Source organism: Bos grunniens, chromosome 12, assembly GCF_055505025.1.
Source record: "Bos grunniens cultivar Pamir isolate PY7600 chromosome 12, Bosgru_T2T1.0, whole genome shotgun sequence".
NCBI lineage: Eukaryota > Metazoa > Chordata > Mammalia > Artiodactyla > Bovidae > Bos > Bos grunniens.
Window position 1 is genome coordinate 36,124,179 of NC_141176.1, and position 18,663 is coordinate 36,142,841.

General features: G+C 39.0%; 1 protein-coding gene across 26 annotated transcripts in view; it reads right to left on the reverse strand.

Annotated features, from left to right (window-relative positions):
• IFT88 (intraflagellar transport 88) overlaps positions 1-18,663 on the reverse strand; it is a 61,403-nt gene extending 42,740 nt beyond the window's left edge. For 5 of the 26 annotated variants that reach the window (XR_015138195.1, XR_015138197.1, XM_086329788.1 and 2 more), the window contains exons 1-8: positions 18,538-18,663; positions 17,706-17,873; positions 12,961-13,056; positions 9,389-9,451; positions 2,984-3,040; positions 1,835-1,888; positions 1,153-1,216; positions 426-495 (exon numbers count right to left, since the gene is read on the reverse strand). Coding sequence is in view for 12 of the 26 variants with exons in the window: in XM_086329783.1 (XP_086185909.1) it covers positions 426-495; positions 1,153-1,216; positions 1,835-1,888; positions 2,984-3,040; positions 9,389-9,451; positions 12,961-13,050 (398 nt within the window). In the remaining 14 variants the exon portion in view is untranslated. The remainder of the gene's footprint in view (positions 1-425; positions 496-1,152; positions 1,217-1,834; positions 1,889-2,983; positions 3,041-9,388; positions 9,452-12,960; positions 13,057-17,705; positions 17,874-18,537) is intronic. The other 21 variants (XR_015138196.1, XR_015138194.1, XM_086329786.1 and 18 more) reach the window with 7 other exon arrangements.

The window sequence follows — 18,663 nt, forward strand, 5'->3', positions numbered from 1 at the left end:
TTACGCCGTAGCTTTTAGCTACTCTCTACTAGCATGAAACTAATACTAAAAAAAATTAAATTTCTCAATATCAATATAACAAACATATATTTTCTTAATTTTTTTTTCTTTGAAGTATGCTTTTAAAATAAGAATATCTATTACACACACAACCACATTTGGCCTTCAAGAGAATCAATACTGGCACCCATAAAAATGAGACACGCCTTCAATGTGCTCCAGTAAAACTGCACAGATTCATGGGGCTGCCTTTCTTAGACGTGAGTCTCTTCCTAGACGCTAGGACAATGCTTTGATTACTATTCTGCTGACACAAACTTTCAAAATACGTAAGGATTATGTAGTTGAGAAGTAAAAACTTCTCAAAGAAGTTTTGCAAAGAAGACATGCAACCACCATAGCAAAGAAGCATAGGACTTACATACCTGTCTTCATTCCTGGCCTCCAGGGGTGGTGCCGGGCCCCACGACTGTCCAAGAGGGTCAAACGCAGAGCCTGGGACACAGCAGTCAAGAGGTCACAATCAGTGTGCATCCACACAATCAGAGGAAATGTGAAATCCTGCGCATGCTAATTCACCTATTTATTAAATGGAATGGACCTTTTTTATGCTTATATGAGTATTCTTTATATTGAGTAACTGGTAAGATTTTTAACATACATAAAACCATGTAAATAAAACTGCATTACTATGTAAAAACAAAAATAAATACTCAGTACTTATTTCTCCCCACAGTAATCTATCTCTGTTATGAATTCTTAACTGTCAATCATGGGATTAATAACCTGGTATTGGCTTTTTAATTTTCATTATTGGTATCATAAACATTAATTTTGTCACAGAAGTTTTATTTTAAAATTATTATTTAACTTATCATCTATTTAAATACTATTTTCACTTTTGATTCTTTAGCTCTAACTCACAGACAAATTTTCAGTGCGCAGCGTGGCATGATCTGACATGACATGCAGTGTGACTACACCTCAACCGAGATGCAGAACACTCCCACCACCCTTTTCCTGACTCTAATCCTAAAATAATCAATGACATGTTAAGTTTTATTTAAAATGATAATATATTTAAACATACAAAAACAGTTTAAAAATTAAAAGATTTGAAAAAAAATTAATAGCTGAAATAATGTAACAAACCTCTCAAAGCTCCCTTGGTAAAGCCAGCGGCTCTCACTGCTGTCATGGGTCTAGTAACTCCATCCTTAGGAGAACAAGAATCATTTAAAAAGTGTTCTTACATATGATCTACCTCTTATTTACAGTTCTGCACATGATACACATCTTAATAAAACCCCAGTCTTGAACAGAGGTTTATAATCCCTCCCTACTGTTCCTCACTTCTGCCTCCTCACGTGTCAACCTGTCTGAACTTTTCCTTTGTCCTATAAAATTTCAATTCTTCAGTCGAACTGGACTTACTCCCAGTTTGAAAAGAAAAACACTCTTTTGGGTTTTCAGTAGTACCTTATATAGCTTAGTAGCTGGCTACTCCCTACTTTGGGCTGGTCTCCTGTAGGCCTATGAGAGAAACCATAGAAGCCACTGGAAATGACAGCGCAGGAGAACCGAGTCCCAGAGTCCATCCTACAGACAAACTAGAAGGCCTATGTCCATTTCCCTGTGGGATTTCACTTGAGACCTGAGTAAATAGTGATAAATCCAGAGACTGCCACCAAAGATTTCAAGCAGTTCAAATATCAGCTCACAGTTTAAAGAATCAGGGTCACTATGTAAGTAATATCTTAAAAAAAAAAAACTTTGGTAATAATATTCTAAATCACAAGAAAGGCCCAAGATGCAAACCCACACATGGGGATACCTGAATAGCCCCTGTCATCGGTCTTCCCATTGACGACGCCAGGGAGGTCTTGGACTAGTGAACAAAAAACTAAGTTAAAATGATTCCAAAAAACTTCTACACTTAATTTTATAAACCAAGCTATAAAAGTTTCTTTATAACTTTCTTTCCTTCATTCTACTGGCAAGTAAACCTTTTATCTCCCAAGGATATAGGATCAAACAATAAAACTCTAAGACAGGCATCAGCAAACTACATCCCTCGGCCCTTATATGGGACAGAGCCACACTCCCTTCGTCTACATGCTGTCTCTGGCTACCTCTCCACAGATGCACAACTGGGTCTCCCAGAGCCTAAACCTCCCGGGCTCTTCACAGAAAAGCTCGCTGACTCCTGTTCAGAAACATCACCAAAACCAAATTCATGAGTGATACCTGCTCTGACTGATTAATAAATGGATGTTTCACACAATACACTGTTACACAACGTTAAGGCCACTCTCTCTGTCCACAGGAAGGGGACAACTGGAAGGCCAGTGCCCAGGACTCTAGGTTCTGAAGCCATCTTTACGACCCCTAAGAAATATTATCAGAAAGACTAGGAAATGCTATTTCATCTCATTCCTTCATTTTCCTCCCATTTCTCTACTATTTAGCAAAAGTGAAAACATCCAAACTATTTGTAATTTGGGCCAGATTCAAAAGATTTTATGGATTTTTATATAGCATCTTTCCTCCAAAGATCTCAAATAAAAGCAAGACCCAATTATATATGCCTCTGAAATTTTTCTTCAATTTTATTTTTTCATGTATTACTTAGTAAATTTTTAGAAATTATAAACATTACATTTATATAAGACTAACTTCACACAAAATACACAAATGTAATACACATGACACTTGGTTATATGATATAGAAAATGAAAGGTCAATCAACAAACACAATGTTTACAGACAGGAAAAGATAGCAAAACATTTTGTTTTATTTACAATCAAAATGACTAGAATATCCAAAGTTATTTATCAACAATTTATAATATTCATCACTATTCAAAATGGAAAATACACCTGGATCATGAGCTGAAAGGTAGCCAGACTTATTTAAAACTGCCTAAAGTGAACTTATATATGAGAAAATGTATCTTCATATCTTCAGCTTAAGAAAACATACCCCATATCCAGTAGCTACAGGTCTAGAAACTGCTGTGCTTGGTATTTTAGCAGTTATCTTGGGGAGGAAAAAAAAAAATAGTTAATAGAATTCAGATCAAGTTATATAATAGAAAACTGGAAAAGAAATGGAAAATACAGACTTATCAGTAGGGAAATATTTACATAACATTTAGAATAATTTCTTTTAAATTATTCTAAATATTAAGGAGCTGGAGTATTTTAAGTATTGAGAAGGTCTATTTTGGAACTCATCTGAAAGGAGAAAAGGGACTTTAGAGTGACCTGTGGGTCAGTGGGATACAGGAGTCTCCAATGGACACACCTACCATTAATTCTGCATGATTATTACCACCAGACACTGGGTCTAACAACAGACACTGGATCTGGAGTCAGGGACCCTGGGTTTGAATCTCAGCTCTCCCTCTACTTGCTGTGTTTACTTTACCTCTCTGAATATAAATGTTCTCATCTCTGAAATAAAGATACAAAGCATGTTGATCACAAAATTGTAGTCATAGTTGATCACGGAGCTTTTCACAGATGCACTGGGCTGAACAGACAAACCCTAGAGGGGGTCTGCTGAGGGGGCAGCCCTGGGACTCCTCCAAACTTCAAACTGTAACCTCATAAGGCTTTACTCAGACTGGAAGGTCAATCAGCCTGTGTAAGACCTGAGCCCAATTTAGAAACATTTCACATTCAACTGGGTTGAGGTGATTCAGTGTTCCAAGCATCTCTGCAGCCATACACAAAAGTAAATTCTCTCCAATAAAAGACACCTGCCCAGATAAGGCTGTTGAGCATCTGAAATGTGGCTCAGGCAGTAACATCTGGATTTTAAATTTTTACTTACTTTTTAATGATTTAGATATAAATAGCCACAACATGGCTAGTGGTTATCATTCCAGACAGCACAGACACATGCTTTAAATTATCTCTAAAATGTTTCACTTACAATGTCTGGCATTCAGTCTAAAACAACCAAACACATAGGAGCAAGAGTCCCTAATCAAAATCCAAGAGAAACAAAATGGAAAGACATGCAGAAGGGGAATCATATGATGGAAAGAAATATCAAACACAGGCTCTGACCAGCATGCTCAACATGTTCAGTGAATCAAAAGACAAGATTGACAATTTCAGTACAGAACTGAAAACTACGAAAAATGGATTAGTGGAAATCCTAGAACTGAAAATAATGTAAAAATTTGGCATTGTCCAGAAAGTAGTAAAATATTAAATTATACTAGACTTTGATAAGTTAAAAGATGAGTACTGTAATCTTTACAAAAACACTGAAAGAATGGTCAAGGAACGTAAACTCCCAAGATAACAGAGGGAGAAATGTAATAAAAATCAAACAAAAAAAGGTAAGAATGGAGAGAAATAAAACATAAGGAAGGAAAAAACAAAGCAAATACTAAGGCAACAAATGAAACCAATTTCACTAAATGTAAGTAGATGAAATACTTCACTAAAAGAATAAGATTATCTGACAATATTAAAAAAACAGAATTCTATTCATGTTGCTAATAAAAAATATTTCTCTAAGAAATATATCTCAAATACACAGATCTGAGAAAGCTGGAAGTGAAAAAATGGGGACGACATACAATGCAAACACTAGACAAAAGAGCACCTGGGGAGCTACAGCAATGTACGAACAACTGACGAAACAGACACAAAGCACTACTAGCTAGAAGGACATTTCATAACAATAAAAGACAACATAAAAATATATAAAACAAAAACCTAAACAAAGAAATTCACTATCATAGTGTATGATCTATTTTTCTCATTGATAATAATAGAACTTCAATTCCCGCGTACTCCCCCTCCAAATCAATAAAAATACTGAACATTGGAACAAAATCATTAACAAACTTGACCAAACTGACAGATAACAGGTCTTGGAAAAACATGAAAAGGAAGGATGTGGGTCCCAGCAAAACTTTTCTGTGAGAACAAACTGAAGGAAAGAGACTATTTTTCTGTTTAATCACTCAGTAATGACTAGATCTGTTCTTCCGGTTTTTACTCTTGGCACTGGACTGATCTCTTAGAAAGACGAGATTCTGTGTCTCCTTGCTCCTTACTCACCCCGCACCCTCACCCACAAAGCCTTTCCTCACATACCTCAAGGCTGATCTTAACTGCACACATCCTTAAATATTCAACTGTACATTTATCTCCTGACTGTCCCAACTAGGAATAAAGAACTTATCTTTGTGGTCCCAGAGCAATTTATACTCTTTTTACAACACAAATTACAATATGCCTTGTAATTTCTATTTGTGTCCACTTTACTCTTTGCCCAGTGCCTCTCCTATAAAAGTTGCACAGTTTTTTCCCATTTAATACAGTAAATAGGGTGTGATGACAATATCATTCAAAGGGGTGGCGACCTACTCTCTGTCCTGGTTACAGGTAACTGTGAGACCTCTACTCCCAGCCTTGTTTCCTTTCTATAACATGAGGGTCTCTGAAGTCATTTCTAAACATCAATGAAGGGCCAGCTTGGAGACATTATCATATATAGTGATTTGTTGATACACCAAATCACTATCATATATAGTGACTTGTTGATATACCAAATCACTAAACTGAAGGCTTTCACTTATTCACTAAGTTGTGATATAAAGATCTGTGGAGTACCCACAGCAAACAAAGAAAAGATCAATAAATAAGACAGTTTACCTCTTCTAAAAGGTTACAGTCTTGTCATTAGCCAAGTGCAAGAACTTCATCTAGTTTTCCTTTCTATAATGAAGGTAACCTTAAAATTAAAATACAGCTTATGGAATGTGTAGTCAAGAACTGACTTTACCCAAAGAGAGTACTGGCTTTGCCCTTCACTACAGGGGGGTGATCTGTATGCCCCTGTAATGTCCTGCCTGATACATCCCTGTTTCCCTGGGGGGCTTTGGCCACCAGACAGTCTAACTCCCAGATATATTAGCTTGAACCTCCACGAGGGGCTACAGACTAATGGGCAGCCACAAGGACAGTGTGTGACGGAGCCCCATTAACACCTTGGACATCAGAGTCATGGGAGGGCCTCCTTGCCGGCTCTACAAGTACCGTCACCACACAGAGGGGTAGGGGGGGTTAAAGCCACCCAGGGCTCCACAGGGAAAGGGCAACCAGACCCCCCATGTCTGACCTCCCAGACTCTGCCCCAGGTCTCTCTTCTCTCAGCAGATATAACCTGTATCCTTCTCCTGAAATAAACCGTTAAGTATAATAGCTTTCAGTGAGTTCTTTGAGCCTTTTCAGAAAATTACAGATGCTGAAGGTGCCTGCAGCTGGAATTAGAAGTGAGGACAGTCCTGTGGACTGCTGTGCTCTCTAACTTCGAGGAGGGAACCCCACAAATATGACAGGCAAGGTCCTTCCCACTGGAAGTGGTTTAATGCAGACCTTTCATTATTGCAGAACAGTTAAGTATGGTGGGAGGGAAGAGGCCCTGACAGAGTGAGGGAGGCCAGGTGGAAGGACACACCAACTACAGCAGGGGATTCACTCCCTAACAGCCTGTCGACCTGGCACTGCTGACCTCTTTTAGGTAACTTACTGTGGGGTGGCCTGCTGCCTCTGAGATGCTAGGCACTGGTCCAAGTTATGAGAACTAAAAATATCTCCAGGCAAACATGTGCCAGGGCGGGTGGGCGAGTGAGCACTGAGAACCACTGCTCTAGAGCCATGGGTGGGCAGAACACTAGGCATAGAACTTTCTGTACTTCTCACTTTACCTAGTGCCAACCTTGTTTATTTTCAACTACAAAAGACACTTGGTAGAGTTCACACACTGTGGAAGGCAGAAGTCTATTCTCTGTGTGACATATAAAAACTTTACTAATAATACTGAAAACAATCACTTTAGCCATGTATATACTGGTGGAGGATTAATTAGTGGACGGTCATTAATCCAAGGGAGGTGTAATTTGCAACTTAACCCCCAGTGTTTTCAAAGATCAATATTTACATAACATTAAAAATTAGAAAGACAAATTTTTTAAAAATAATGTTTTGGTTAAACATATCCCAGTGTCTTACATAAATAATATTTATATTCTCAAGAGCATAAAAATTCTTTGATCTATATTACTTTAAAATTAACTTACTAGATATACTGTAAACTATAAAACATTGCTATAAGAAACTGAAAAAGAAATAAATGGAAAGGCATCCTGTATTCAAGGCTATAAAACTTTATATTGTTAAGATATCTATATTGAACTTCCCTGGTGGTCCAGTGGTTAAGAATACACCCACCCTGTAATTGATTGGAAGTGGCAAAAGTGGGCATTATTCCTAATTCTAGGGGAAAAGCTTTTGGTCTTTTACCACCAAATATGTTGTTAGCAGTGGGGTTTTCTTATTTATCATGGTGAGTTTCCTTCTATTTCTAGTTCATTACGTGTTTTTATTGTGAAAGGATGTGGAATTTTGTCAAGTTCTTTTATTGCATCAATTGAGATGATTTGGGCTTTTTTTCCCTTCATTCTATTAAGGTGACATATCACATTGATTAATTTTTGTCTGTTGATCCATTCTCAAGTTCCAGGAATAAATCCCACTTGGTCATAGTGTATAACCCTTATAATATACTGCTTTGGTTTGCTTATATTTTGTTCAGGGTTTCTAGGTCAGTATTCAAAAAGGATATTTGTAATTTTCTTGTAGTGTCTTTGCCTGGCTTTGGTATCAGTGTAAAAGTTTTCAAAATATATTCTGGATTAAAAAAAAAAAAAAGAACTGGGGACACGGGTTCGATCCTTGGTCAGGGAAGAACCCACATGCCTCAGGGCAACTAAGCCCATGAGCCACAACTACTGCAGCCCACATACCCTAGAGCCCACAGTCCGTAAGAGAAGCCACCACAACGAGAAGCCCACACACTGCAACTAGAGAAAGTGCATGTGCAGCAATAAAGACCCAGCACAGCCAAATATAAATAAATTACTTAAAAAAAGATATCTATATTACTCAAAGCAACGCACAGATTCAATGCAATCTCTACCAAAATCCCAATGTCATTTTTTTTTTTTTTTAAGAAATGGGAAAATCCAACCTAAAACTCATTTGGAATCTTAAGAGACCCTGGAGAGCCGAAAAATTTTGAAAAAGATCTAAGTTGGGGGACTCCTATCTGCTGATTTCAAAACATATTACAACGCTACTGCACTGGAAACAATGTGGTGCTGGCATAAGAAACCAACGGAAGGAATGACTTTCAACAAGGGTGTCAAGACCACACAAGGGGGAAGGTCAGTCTCCTGAATGGCACTGAGAATACTGGATATCCTCATGCAAAACAATGAAATTGGACCCTTAATCTTACAGAACATTCAAAAATGAACTCAAAGTAGATTAAAGGCCCAAACATAAGACCTAAAACCTAAAAGACTATAAAACTGCTAGGAAAAAAACAGAGGAAAATTTCATGGCATTGGACTTAGCAATGATTTCTTGGATATGACATCAAAAAGCACAGGCAACTTAAGCAAAAACAGACAAATGGGAGCACATCAAACATAAAGCCTTTTGTGGGTCAGAGGATCCAATCAACAGAATAAAAAACAGCTACCTACAGAATGGGAGAAAATATCTGCAAAGCGTATATCCAATAAAGAACTCCTACAACTCAACAACAAAACATTAAATAACCCAGCTTAAAAAAGGGCAAAATACTTGAACAGACATTTCTTCAAAGATCATACACAAATGGCCAAAAAGTATATGAAAAGATAACATCACTAATAATCGGAGAAATGCAAATCAAGACCACAATGAGAAACATCTCATACCCATTAAAACTGCGACTATCAAAAACCAGAAAATAACAAGTGTTAGTGAGGGGTAGAGGAACTGGAGCCTGTGTGCACTGCTGGCGGAACTACCATACAATCCAGCAACCCCACTTTCAGATATACACCTCGAAAACAGGGCCTCAGGATATTTGTGTCCCCAAGTTCACGGCAGTGCTGCTCACAACAGCCAGCAGGTGGAAGCAACCCAAGTGTGTGCAGAACAAGATGTGGTCCATCCAGACAATGAAATGTCATTAAGCCTGAGAAAGGAAGGAAACCCGGACACCTGCTACACCATGGATGAACCTTGAAGACGTTATGCTGAGTGAAATAACTGTTCGATTCCACTTACGTGAGGCACCTAGAACAGGCAAATACTTAGAGATAGAGTAGAAAGGTGGGGCCAGCAGCTGGAGGACGTTGTTGTTCAGTGAGGATAGAGCCTCAGTTTGGGAAAATGGAAAGTTCTAGGGGTCTGTTTCACAACAATGGGAATTAATTTAGCACTCCCAATGTGTATGTTTAAAAACAATGAACAGGGTAAGCTTTGTTAGTTGTTTTTTTAACCATAATAAAAAAAATTCACTTACTGGAGGTCTTCTGCCATGACTAGTTCTCACAGCTTGCTGAAAGGCTGTGTCATTCTCCAATTCCTAAAACAAAATGGCAAATTTAACATTCAATGTGAGGTGACAAATTTTTAAAAATGTTTAACCACTACTGTTTGGTGTTTAGGGTCCTCTAGGATCCATCTTTCTACATCTGCTGACGTCCACGTAGGGCTCAAGGACTCCTGTCCTCAACTTCCCCTTTACAGGACACAAAATACCAAAAGCCCTCTCTCCCTTGGGGAGAGGAGCACTGACAATCTAGTCAAGTTCAAGGACACAACTGGCTACTGGCTCAATGGGTACTGTCAGCGTGCCTGGTCCCAAGATCAAGTCTTTCTTGTCTCTCTCTTCCAAGTCAGTGGAGCAGCAAGAACAGAGAATCACCCCCTCCGTCCTTTCTCCCTCCTCTCTTCTTCCATATCCTGGGCTGTGGCTACTAGCCTTACCTGAGAAGCTGAGGACAGAAAAAGCTGTATCCTCTCCCAGAAATTGGGCAAACTCTCTTGTCTCATCTCCCAAGTGAAAATGGTTTTTCATCTCAGGGAGAGGTAAAGTCTGAGACTCAGACTGGAGCCAGCTGAGGCTCCACTGGGTCCAACCTGTCATGCTTTGGAACCAAAGGCTCAGCTGACATAAAACGTTACTGTGCTTTGCTGATTCCTGACCGGTGCTCACGTTCTCCCTCAGGAACCTGAGGAAAGTCACATTAGTCAGGGGCAAGTTACCAGGGCTCCCAGGTTTCCTGGACAAAATGCTATTTTCCAACTGTCAGCATAACCAGTCTTTGCCTCTAGTTCCTTCACCACCACAAGCTCTGGGTCCAGCCCTCTATAAACATCAGTGCACACTTCTCACACTCGCCTCTGACTCACTCCAGTCTACTTCCCACAGAAATATACTTGCCGATTACTAAAAAACAAACAATACACTTAAAAAAAAAAAATAGAGTCAGTATCAATTAGCTTTTTAAAACCCTGGAGACAATGTGTTTTTATTACCAGGATGTACTTTACACATGAACAAAATACAACGTACTTTAAACATGATTATGTACAAGCATTTTTAGTTTTACTTCAAATAATCTTTATAACCTTCCATATCAACTACATAAAATGAAGTAAGTACAACACTGCTATATTTAAAATGTATTACCAACAAGGCCCTACTGTGTAGCACATGGAACTCTGCTCAATGTTATGTGGCAGCCTGGATGGGAGGTGGGTTGAGGGGGGAGAATGGATACATGTATATGTATGGCTGAGTCCCTTCAAAAGAAAAAAAAAAAATGAAGTACACAAATCTCACTCAGCCATAGAAACCAGGCAACTTTCATATGAGTGTAAGCCAAGGGCCCCCTGGGCACACCTTTTAGGAAAAAGAAGTCTAATATTCCTATATTATTAGTAAAATTCAATTAATCAACTCAAAAAAGTCTAACTAAATGATAAACTAAAACCTATCAACAAATTCTCTAATTACAAATACCAAACTAACACAACTTTTGTCATTTCTTTTCCTTTGTTCATGATTTGATTAACAATTTGCATGATCTATGAACACCTTAGCAACTGTTTCAAGTAATTCAGTTATATATTAACTTATTCCAATTAATTAAAATAAAAGGAAACCATGAGTAAACCAAATTTTTATTTTTCTGTGTAATTTACTTTTGTGTATGATATTCTGAATATTTGCTTCAAGTTACCAATAGATAATGAAACCACATTGTAATGACCTGAAGAGTTAGGCAGTTTATCTGATATTATTAAAAATGATTATGATGATCATTTTTGCACTTGTGGGACTCTACCCAAGAAATGTTTGATCACAAGGTAAAAAATTACTTATGCATAAAATTGTTCATTGTGTTGTTGTTATTAATAGGGGCAGAAAACTATAAATAACTATCCTATAGTCAGAAAGTAATCAATTGTATATAGTCAGTATTATGCAGCCATTAAAACTATATTTAAACTTTTAGTATCATGAGATATTGTTTATGACATGGCCAAAAATAGATAAGCAAACAGAAAAGTAACTGTCAGTTCAATTCCAAACATTCTAAAAGAAAATTCTATGTATATGCATGAAGGAAAGACAAACAAAACATTAGCAGTAGTTATTTCTGAGTGGTGGGATTATGGACAATTTTGTTTTCCAACAATGGGCATATGTATTTTTTATACATGTAACTTTTATAACTGGGAGAAAGGGAAAGATTCAATGGCTTTCATAATTAACACTAACTTAGGAAAATGCCCATGTTTTAATACATATTTTTAAAAATTAGTCTGTATAATCATATCCCTGTATACAGATGTTTGTATTAAATATATAGGGAGGGACACACCTATCTATATAAAAAGACAAGGAATACAGCAAAACATGGGTGCTATGACCTGCTATAGTACAGGTCATCACCAGGTAACAGTATTTGTCATTTTATTTTTTTCCCCAATCTTCTGTATTTTTCAAATTTTCTATGATAAATAGTATCTCCTAGATTTTTATTTCATACAGAGTAAATGAATAGTTTCTATTTTCTCTTCTTGCTTTCTAAGTCTCAAATTCACAAACCATCATTCTTCTCCAGAGGAAAAAACTTCAAAAATGACTGAAAGCCATGTGAAACTCGAGAATAGAATGTAAGTTCCTAAATTAAAGTCCTCTGAATGCTAATATTTGATTCTCACATACTAGCAAGAAAATTTAATGCTCACATCCTTCATCCTTAAATTGTTTCACACACTAATTCAAGGTAAATTTATAAAGCAGCTTCTTTTGGTTTTTGTCTTTTACAATTTGCAAACTGTAACTCTCACAATGTAAACAGATTTAAAATAATCAAATAATTGTCTTAATAACAATTTCATCCTACAATTACTATACTACTAAATATTAAGCAGATATAGGCTTGTTGACATAAGTTAACATTCATAAAAGGAAAAAAGCAGGTTACAAAACAGTACACACAGTATGATACCATTGTCTCCAAAAACATATAGACATACAGTGTACATATATATACACACACACATATATTTCTGCATAGGGAAACATTTAGCATTAAGCACTGTAACTTAGTTGATGTTTATCTCTGGGTGGTGACAGTTTCTATGATTTTAATTTTTTCTTTTATTCTCTAGTTTTTCTATAAAATACTTGTATAATTCAATTCAAAGAAGAAAAATAACTCTACATGACATTTCAAATTTAGGGCATTAAAAAAACCGATTTTAGGCACCTCAAGGGATCTAAGTCTTTTAACATACATATTCAGATAACTAGTGCAAAAGAATACAAAAATATAATTGATCCAAATTCTTTTCTATAACATTTTTTCACATCTCTATGCTTTTCCCTTCTGCTGCGATTATTACTATTGGTAGAAGTTAGTACAGTCTTTAGTAATAGTACTTTTCTAGGCTTTTAATCAACTTAACTTAATCTAAAGCATTATATAGCAGAACCATCAAATCCAAAATTTTCACAAACCAGCTGGTTAGCAAAGACCAAAGTAAAAACCAATGAAACAATTTTTTTTTTTTTACCTCGGTATCATAGGTTGGATTGTAGTCATTATAGCCAGAATAAAGATCATCTTCATCTGTTTCTGGGGCCAGGTGTACATTTTGCATCATTTGTACCTATGAAAAATCACTGTTGTAAATGTATTCCTGAAATAATTCTTAATTGAAATAAAGTATAACAACCTTTCTGCTCAAATTTATGTCTACATATGTTTATGGCTTAAATGTTTTTCGTGTCAAATTCTTAAAACTAGGTATCAAAACAGACACACAAGTCAATGGAACAGAACAGAGAGGCCCCAATAAATCTGTGCATTTAAAGTCAATTAATTTATGACAAGGGACCCAAAAATAAACAATGGAGAAAGGATAGTCTCTTCAATAAATGGTGTTGGGAAAAACAGCCAGCCACATTCAAAAAAATACATCTGGGCCCCTACCTTATACCATATACAAAAATCAATGCGAAATGAGCATAAGACTTGAAACTATAAAACTTGTAGAAGTAAACATAGATGGTAAGTGCCTTGACATCGGTTTTGATGATATCTTTTTTGGAATTGACAACAAAACTAAAAATAGGTAAGTGGGACTAAATCAAACTTAAAAGTTTCTGCACAGCAAATGAAATCATCAACAAAATGAAAAGGTAATTGGGAGAAATATTTGCAAATCATGTATCTGATAAGGGGCTAATATCCAAAATATATAAAGAACTCATGTAACTCAACAACAACAAAAACTCGATTGAAAAATGGGTAGAGGGGACTTCCCTGGTGATCCAGTGGCTAAGAATTCGCCTGTCAATGCAGGGGACAAGGGTTCGAGCCCTAGTCTGGGAAGATCTCACATGCCATGGAGCCTGTGCTCTAAAGCCTTTGAGCCACAACTGCTGAGCCCATGTGCCACAACTACTGAAGTTGGTGAGCTCAGAGCCTGTGCTCTGCAACAAAGAAGCTATAATAAGCCCATGCAACACAAAGAAGAGCAGCCCCGGCTCACCACAGCTAGAGAAAGCCCTCACACAGTAACAAAGACCCAAAAATAAATACAATATTTTAAAAAATGGACAGAGGACCTAAATAGACATTTTTCCAAATCAGACAATACAGATAGTCATGAAAAGATGCTCAACCTCACTAGTCATCAGGGAAATAAAATCAAAAACACAAGGAGATAGCACCTCACACTGGTTGGAATTGTTATTGTCAAAAACACTAGAGAGAAGCATTGATGAGGATGTGGAGAAAAGGAAACCCTTGGGCACTATTGGTAGGAATATAAGCTGATGAAGCCACTATGGAGAACAGTATGGAGGTTCCTAAAAAATTAAAAATACAGTTACTGAATGATCTAGCAATTCCACTTCTGGGTATTTATCTGAAGCAAATGAAAATAGTAACTCAAAAAAGTATCTGCACCACTATGTTTGCTGCATCATTACCAACAAGTAAGATATGGAAACAACCTAAGTGTCCATTGATGGATAACTGGATAAAGAAAATGTGATACACAAACACATGTGCACATACACAATGGAATATTACTCAGCCCCCCAAAGGAAATTTTGCCATTATGATCATGGATGGATCTATATGGCATTGTTGTTTAGTCACTAAGTAGTATCCTATTCTTTTGCAATCCTATGAACTGGAGCCCACCGGGCTCCTCTGTCCATGGGATTTCCCAGGCAAGAATACTAGAGTGGGTTACCATTTCCTTCTCCAGGGCATCTTCCTGACCTAGGGATCAAAACTGCATCTCCTGCATTGGCAGGCAGATTCTTTACCACTGCACCACCTGGGAAGCTTAGAGGGCACTATGCACCACCTGGGAAGCTTAGAGGGCACTATGCTGAGCGAAATTAAGCCAGATAGAGAAAGACAAAAACTGCATGATCTCACTTATCTGTGGAATCTAAAAACAAAAACAAGGGAATTCCCTGGCATTTCAGTGGTTAGGATTCAGTGCTGTCACTGCGGAGGGTCTGGGTTCAATACCTGTTGGATGAACTAAGATCCCACTAGCCCCATAGTTGAGTTCAGTCACTCAGTCGTGTCTGACTCTTTGCGACCCCATGGACTACAGCACGCCAGGCCTCCCTGTCCATCACCAACTCCCAGAGTTTACTCAAATTCATGTCCATTGAGTCGGTGATGCCATCCAACCATCTCATACTCCATCATCCCCTTCTCCTCCTGACTTCAATCTTTCCCAGCATAAGGGTCATTTCCAATAAGTCAGTTCTTCACAACAGGTGGCCAAAGTATTGGAGTTTCAGCTTCAGCATCAGTCTTTCCAATGAATATTCAGGACTGATTTCCTCTAGGATGGACTGGTTGGATCTCCTTGCTGTTCAAGAGACTCTCAAGAGTCTTCTCCAACACCACAGCTCAAAAGCATCAGTTCTTTGGTGCTCAGCTTTCTTTATTGTCCAACTTTCACATCCATACATGACTACTGGAAAAACCATAGCTTTGACTAGACAGACCTTTGTCGGCAAAGTAATGTCTCTGCTTTTTAATGTGCCGTCTAGGTTGGTCATAACTTTCCTTCCAAGGAGACAATGTCTTTTAATTTCATGGCTACAGTCACCATCTGCAGTGATTTTGGAGCCCCCCAAAATAAAGTCTGTCACTGTTTCCATTGTTTCCCCTTCTATTTGCCATGAAGTGATGGGACCAGATGCCATGATCTTTGTTTTCTGAATGCTGAGTTTTAAGCCAACTTTATCATTCTCCTCTTTCACTTTCATCAAGAGGCTCTTTAGTTCTTCTGCACTTTCTGCCATAAGGGTGGTGTCATCTACATATCTGAGGTGACAGATATTTCTCTTGGCAATCTTGATTCCAGCTTGTGCTTCAGCCAGTGCAGCATTTCTCATGATGTACTCTGCATATAAGTTAAATAAGCAGGATGACAATATACAGCCTTGATGTACTCCTTTCCTGATTTGGAACCAGTCTATTGCTCCATGTCCAGTTCTAGCTGTTGCTTCTTGACCTGCATACAGATTTCTCAGGGGGAAGGTCAAGTGGTCTGGAATTCCCATCTCTTGAAGAATTTTCCACAGTTTGTTGTGATTCACACAGTCAAAGGCTTTGGCATAGTCAATAAAGCAGAAATAGATGTTTTTATGGAACTCGCTTGCTTTTTCGACAATCCAGCAGATGTTGGCAATTTGATCTCTGGTTCCTCTGCCTTTTCTAAAACCAGATTGCACATCTGGAAGTTCACGGTTCGTGTATTGCTGAAGCCTGGCTTGGAGAATTTTGAGCATTACTTTGCTAGCGCGTGAGATGAGTGCAACTGTTTGGTAGTTTGAACATTCTAGAATCCGCCTGCAATGCAGGAGACCCTAGTTCAATTCCTGGGTTGGGATAGGCTACCCACTCCAGTATCCTTGGGCTTCCTCTGTGGCTCAGCTGGTAAAGAATCCACCAGCAAAGTGGGAGACCTAGGTTCGATCCCTGGGTTAGGAAGATCCCCCGGAGAAAGGAAAGGCTACCCACTCCAGTATTCTGGCCTGGAGAATTCCATGGACCAAGTCCATGGGGTCGCAAAGAGTCAGACACAACTGAGCGACTTTCACTTTCACTTTGAACATTCTTTGGCATTGCCTTTCTTTGGGATTGGAATGAAACTGACCTTTTCCAGTCCTGTGGCCACTGCTGAGTTTTCCAAATTTGCTGGCATATTGAGTGCAGCACTTTCACAGCATCATCTTTTAGGATTTGAAATAGCTCAACTGGAATTCCATCACCTCCACTAGCTTTGTTTGTAGTGATGCTTCCTAAGGCCAACTTGATTTTGCATTCCAGGATGAACTAAGATCCCACAAACCCATAGTAGAGCCCCCAAAACAAACAAACAAACAAAAAAACTACTGCCGTATAAACAATGAGCATGCTTTAGTTCTTTAGTGCATTCTTTAGTTCTGTGCATTCTTTTTTTTTAATTATTTAAAAAATACAGAATTTACAGAATTCTGTACAGAATTATCTGTACTAGCTTTAGTACAGACATGTATTTTCAATTCTATTGAGTGTGTGTGTATATATATATATATATATATATAGGAATGGAATTGCTGGCAACATTATGTTTAACTTTTGGAGGAGCTGCTAGGCTTTTCCAAAGTGGCTGCACCATTTTACATCCCACCAGCAGTGAATGAAGGTTCCAATTTCTCCACGTCCCAGCCAACACCTGCTACTGGCCCTATTCTGATTAAAGCCACTCTAGCAGGCAAAAAGTGATATCTTTATGGTTTTGATTCGATTTTTGGTTTGATTTCCTTAGTGATTAAAGATGCTGAGCAACCTTTCATATGCTTATTGAAAACTGTAACTTTTTTTCTTTTCAGATGCTTTGCCCATTTTTAAAAATTGGTTTTTTGATCTGATTCATATTGATATTTGACAGAAAACAACAAAATTCTGTAAAGCAATTATCCTTTAATTAAAAAAAAAAAAAATTCCTTAGGAGTACCCTGGCAGTCCAGTAGTTAGGACCCCGCACGTTCACTGCCATGGGGTCTCACTCCCTGGTTCCACAAACCAAGTCTTGTGGCACGCAAAAAAAAAAAAAAAATCCCTATATATTCTTGATATTAGACCTTGTCAGAGAAACGATTAGCAAATATTTTCTCCTATTCTGTGCAAAATCCACAAAAGCAAATGTCAATCATATATAAATGTTCATTCCAAAATACCTCCAGAAAGTATTAAGTTATGATAGAAGATATATAAAAAATTTTAACTTACAAGCTCTAGGTCAGGTAATGTGAAACCAATGGTTCGCAAAGGTTAGCGTTTGCCAGAAACCTACGGATTTGTTAAAATCAGATTGCCACTCCCCGCCTTCACCAGTTTCTTATTCACTGGTGGGAGTCATCACCCTCATTCCTTGGAGTGTGGAGTTCTAACAAGTTTCTAATCAGAAAAAAAAAAAAAGTTTCTAATCAGGTGTTGCTGATGCTGATGTGGTCCACGGAGCACACGTTGAGGACCACTGTGCTCAAGGAGAACCTCCTGATTACAAGCCCCACTTAAGTCAATTTAGTTTACACGTCTGTCAGCAAAACAAGCCGCTTTACAACTGGAGATCCTTTCATCTGAGCTAACCAGACCAAAAAAGTTCATCTATGAGAAACTCGGGCTAAACCGACACGGTGGGAACAAATGCAGAGAGTGCGAGTGGGGAAAGGTGAGGCGCCCAGGTGAGGCGGTCGAGCTCCACCAAGGCCCGGTGCAAAGGCAGCTCCCGGGACGGCGCCTCCTGGACTCAGCGCGGGAAGTCCCCCCGGGGCCCCCGTCCCGACCGGGTCCCCCGGGGTCGGCACCAGACAGCCAGCCGCCCAGAGGTGGGGGCCGACTCCGGCCTGGGGGCGCCCACCTCTGTGAGGGGAGCCCGAGCTCGCGCCTCTCTCACCCGCCGAGCCTTCCCGGGAATTTCAGAACTTCCGGTCACGAACTCGCGGTGAGGGGTTTAGGGCCGCGCGGGGTGGGGGAAGGGCAGAGCCCCCTCCCGTGTCCCACCTCCACGGCCCCCTCAGAGGGCGCCTGGTACCCGCGCCGCCCCTGGGCCCTCCCCTACCTCGCCGCGAGTGGAGGAGGGCGACCGCGAGCGCGGCGGGGCTGGTGCGGCCTTGGCGGGACTCTTCAGAGAGCGGCGCGTCCGCGGCGTTGCCACGCGCGAAACCAAGGAAGCCGCTCCCACAGT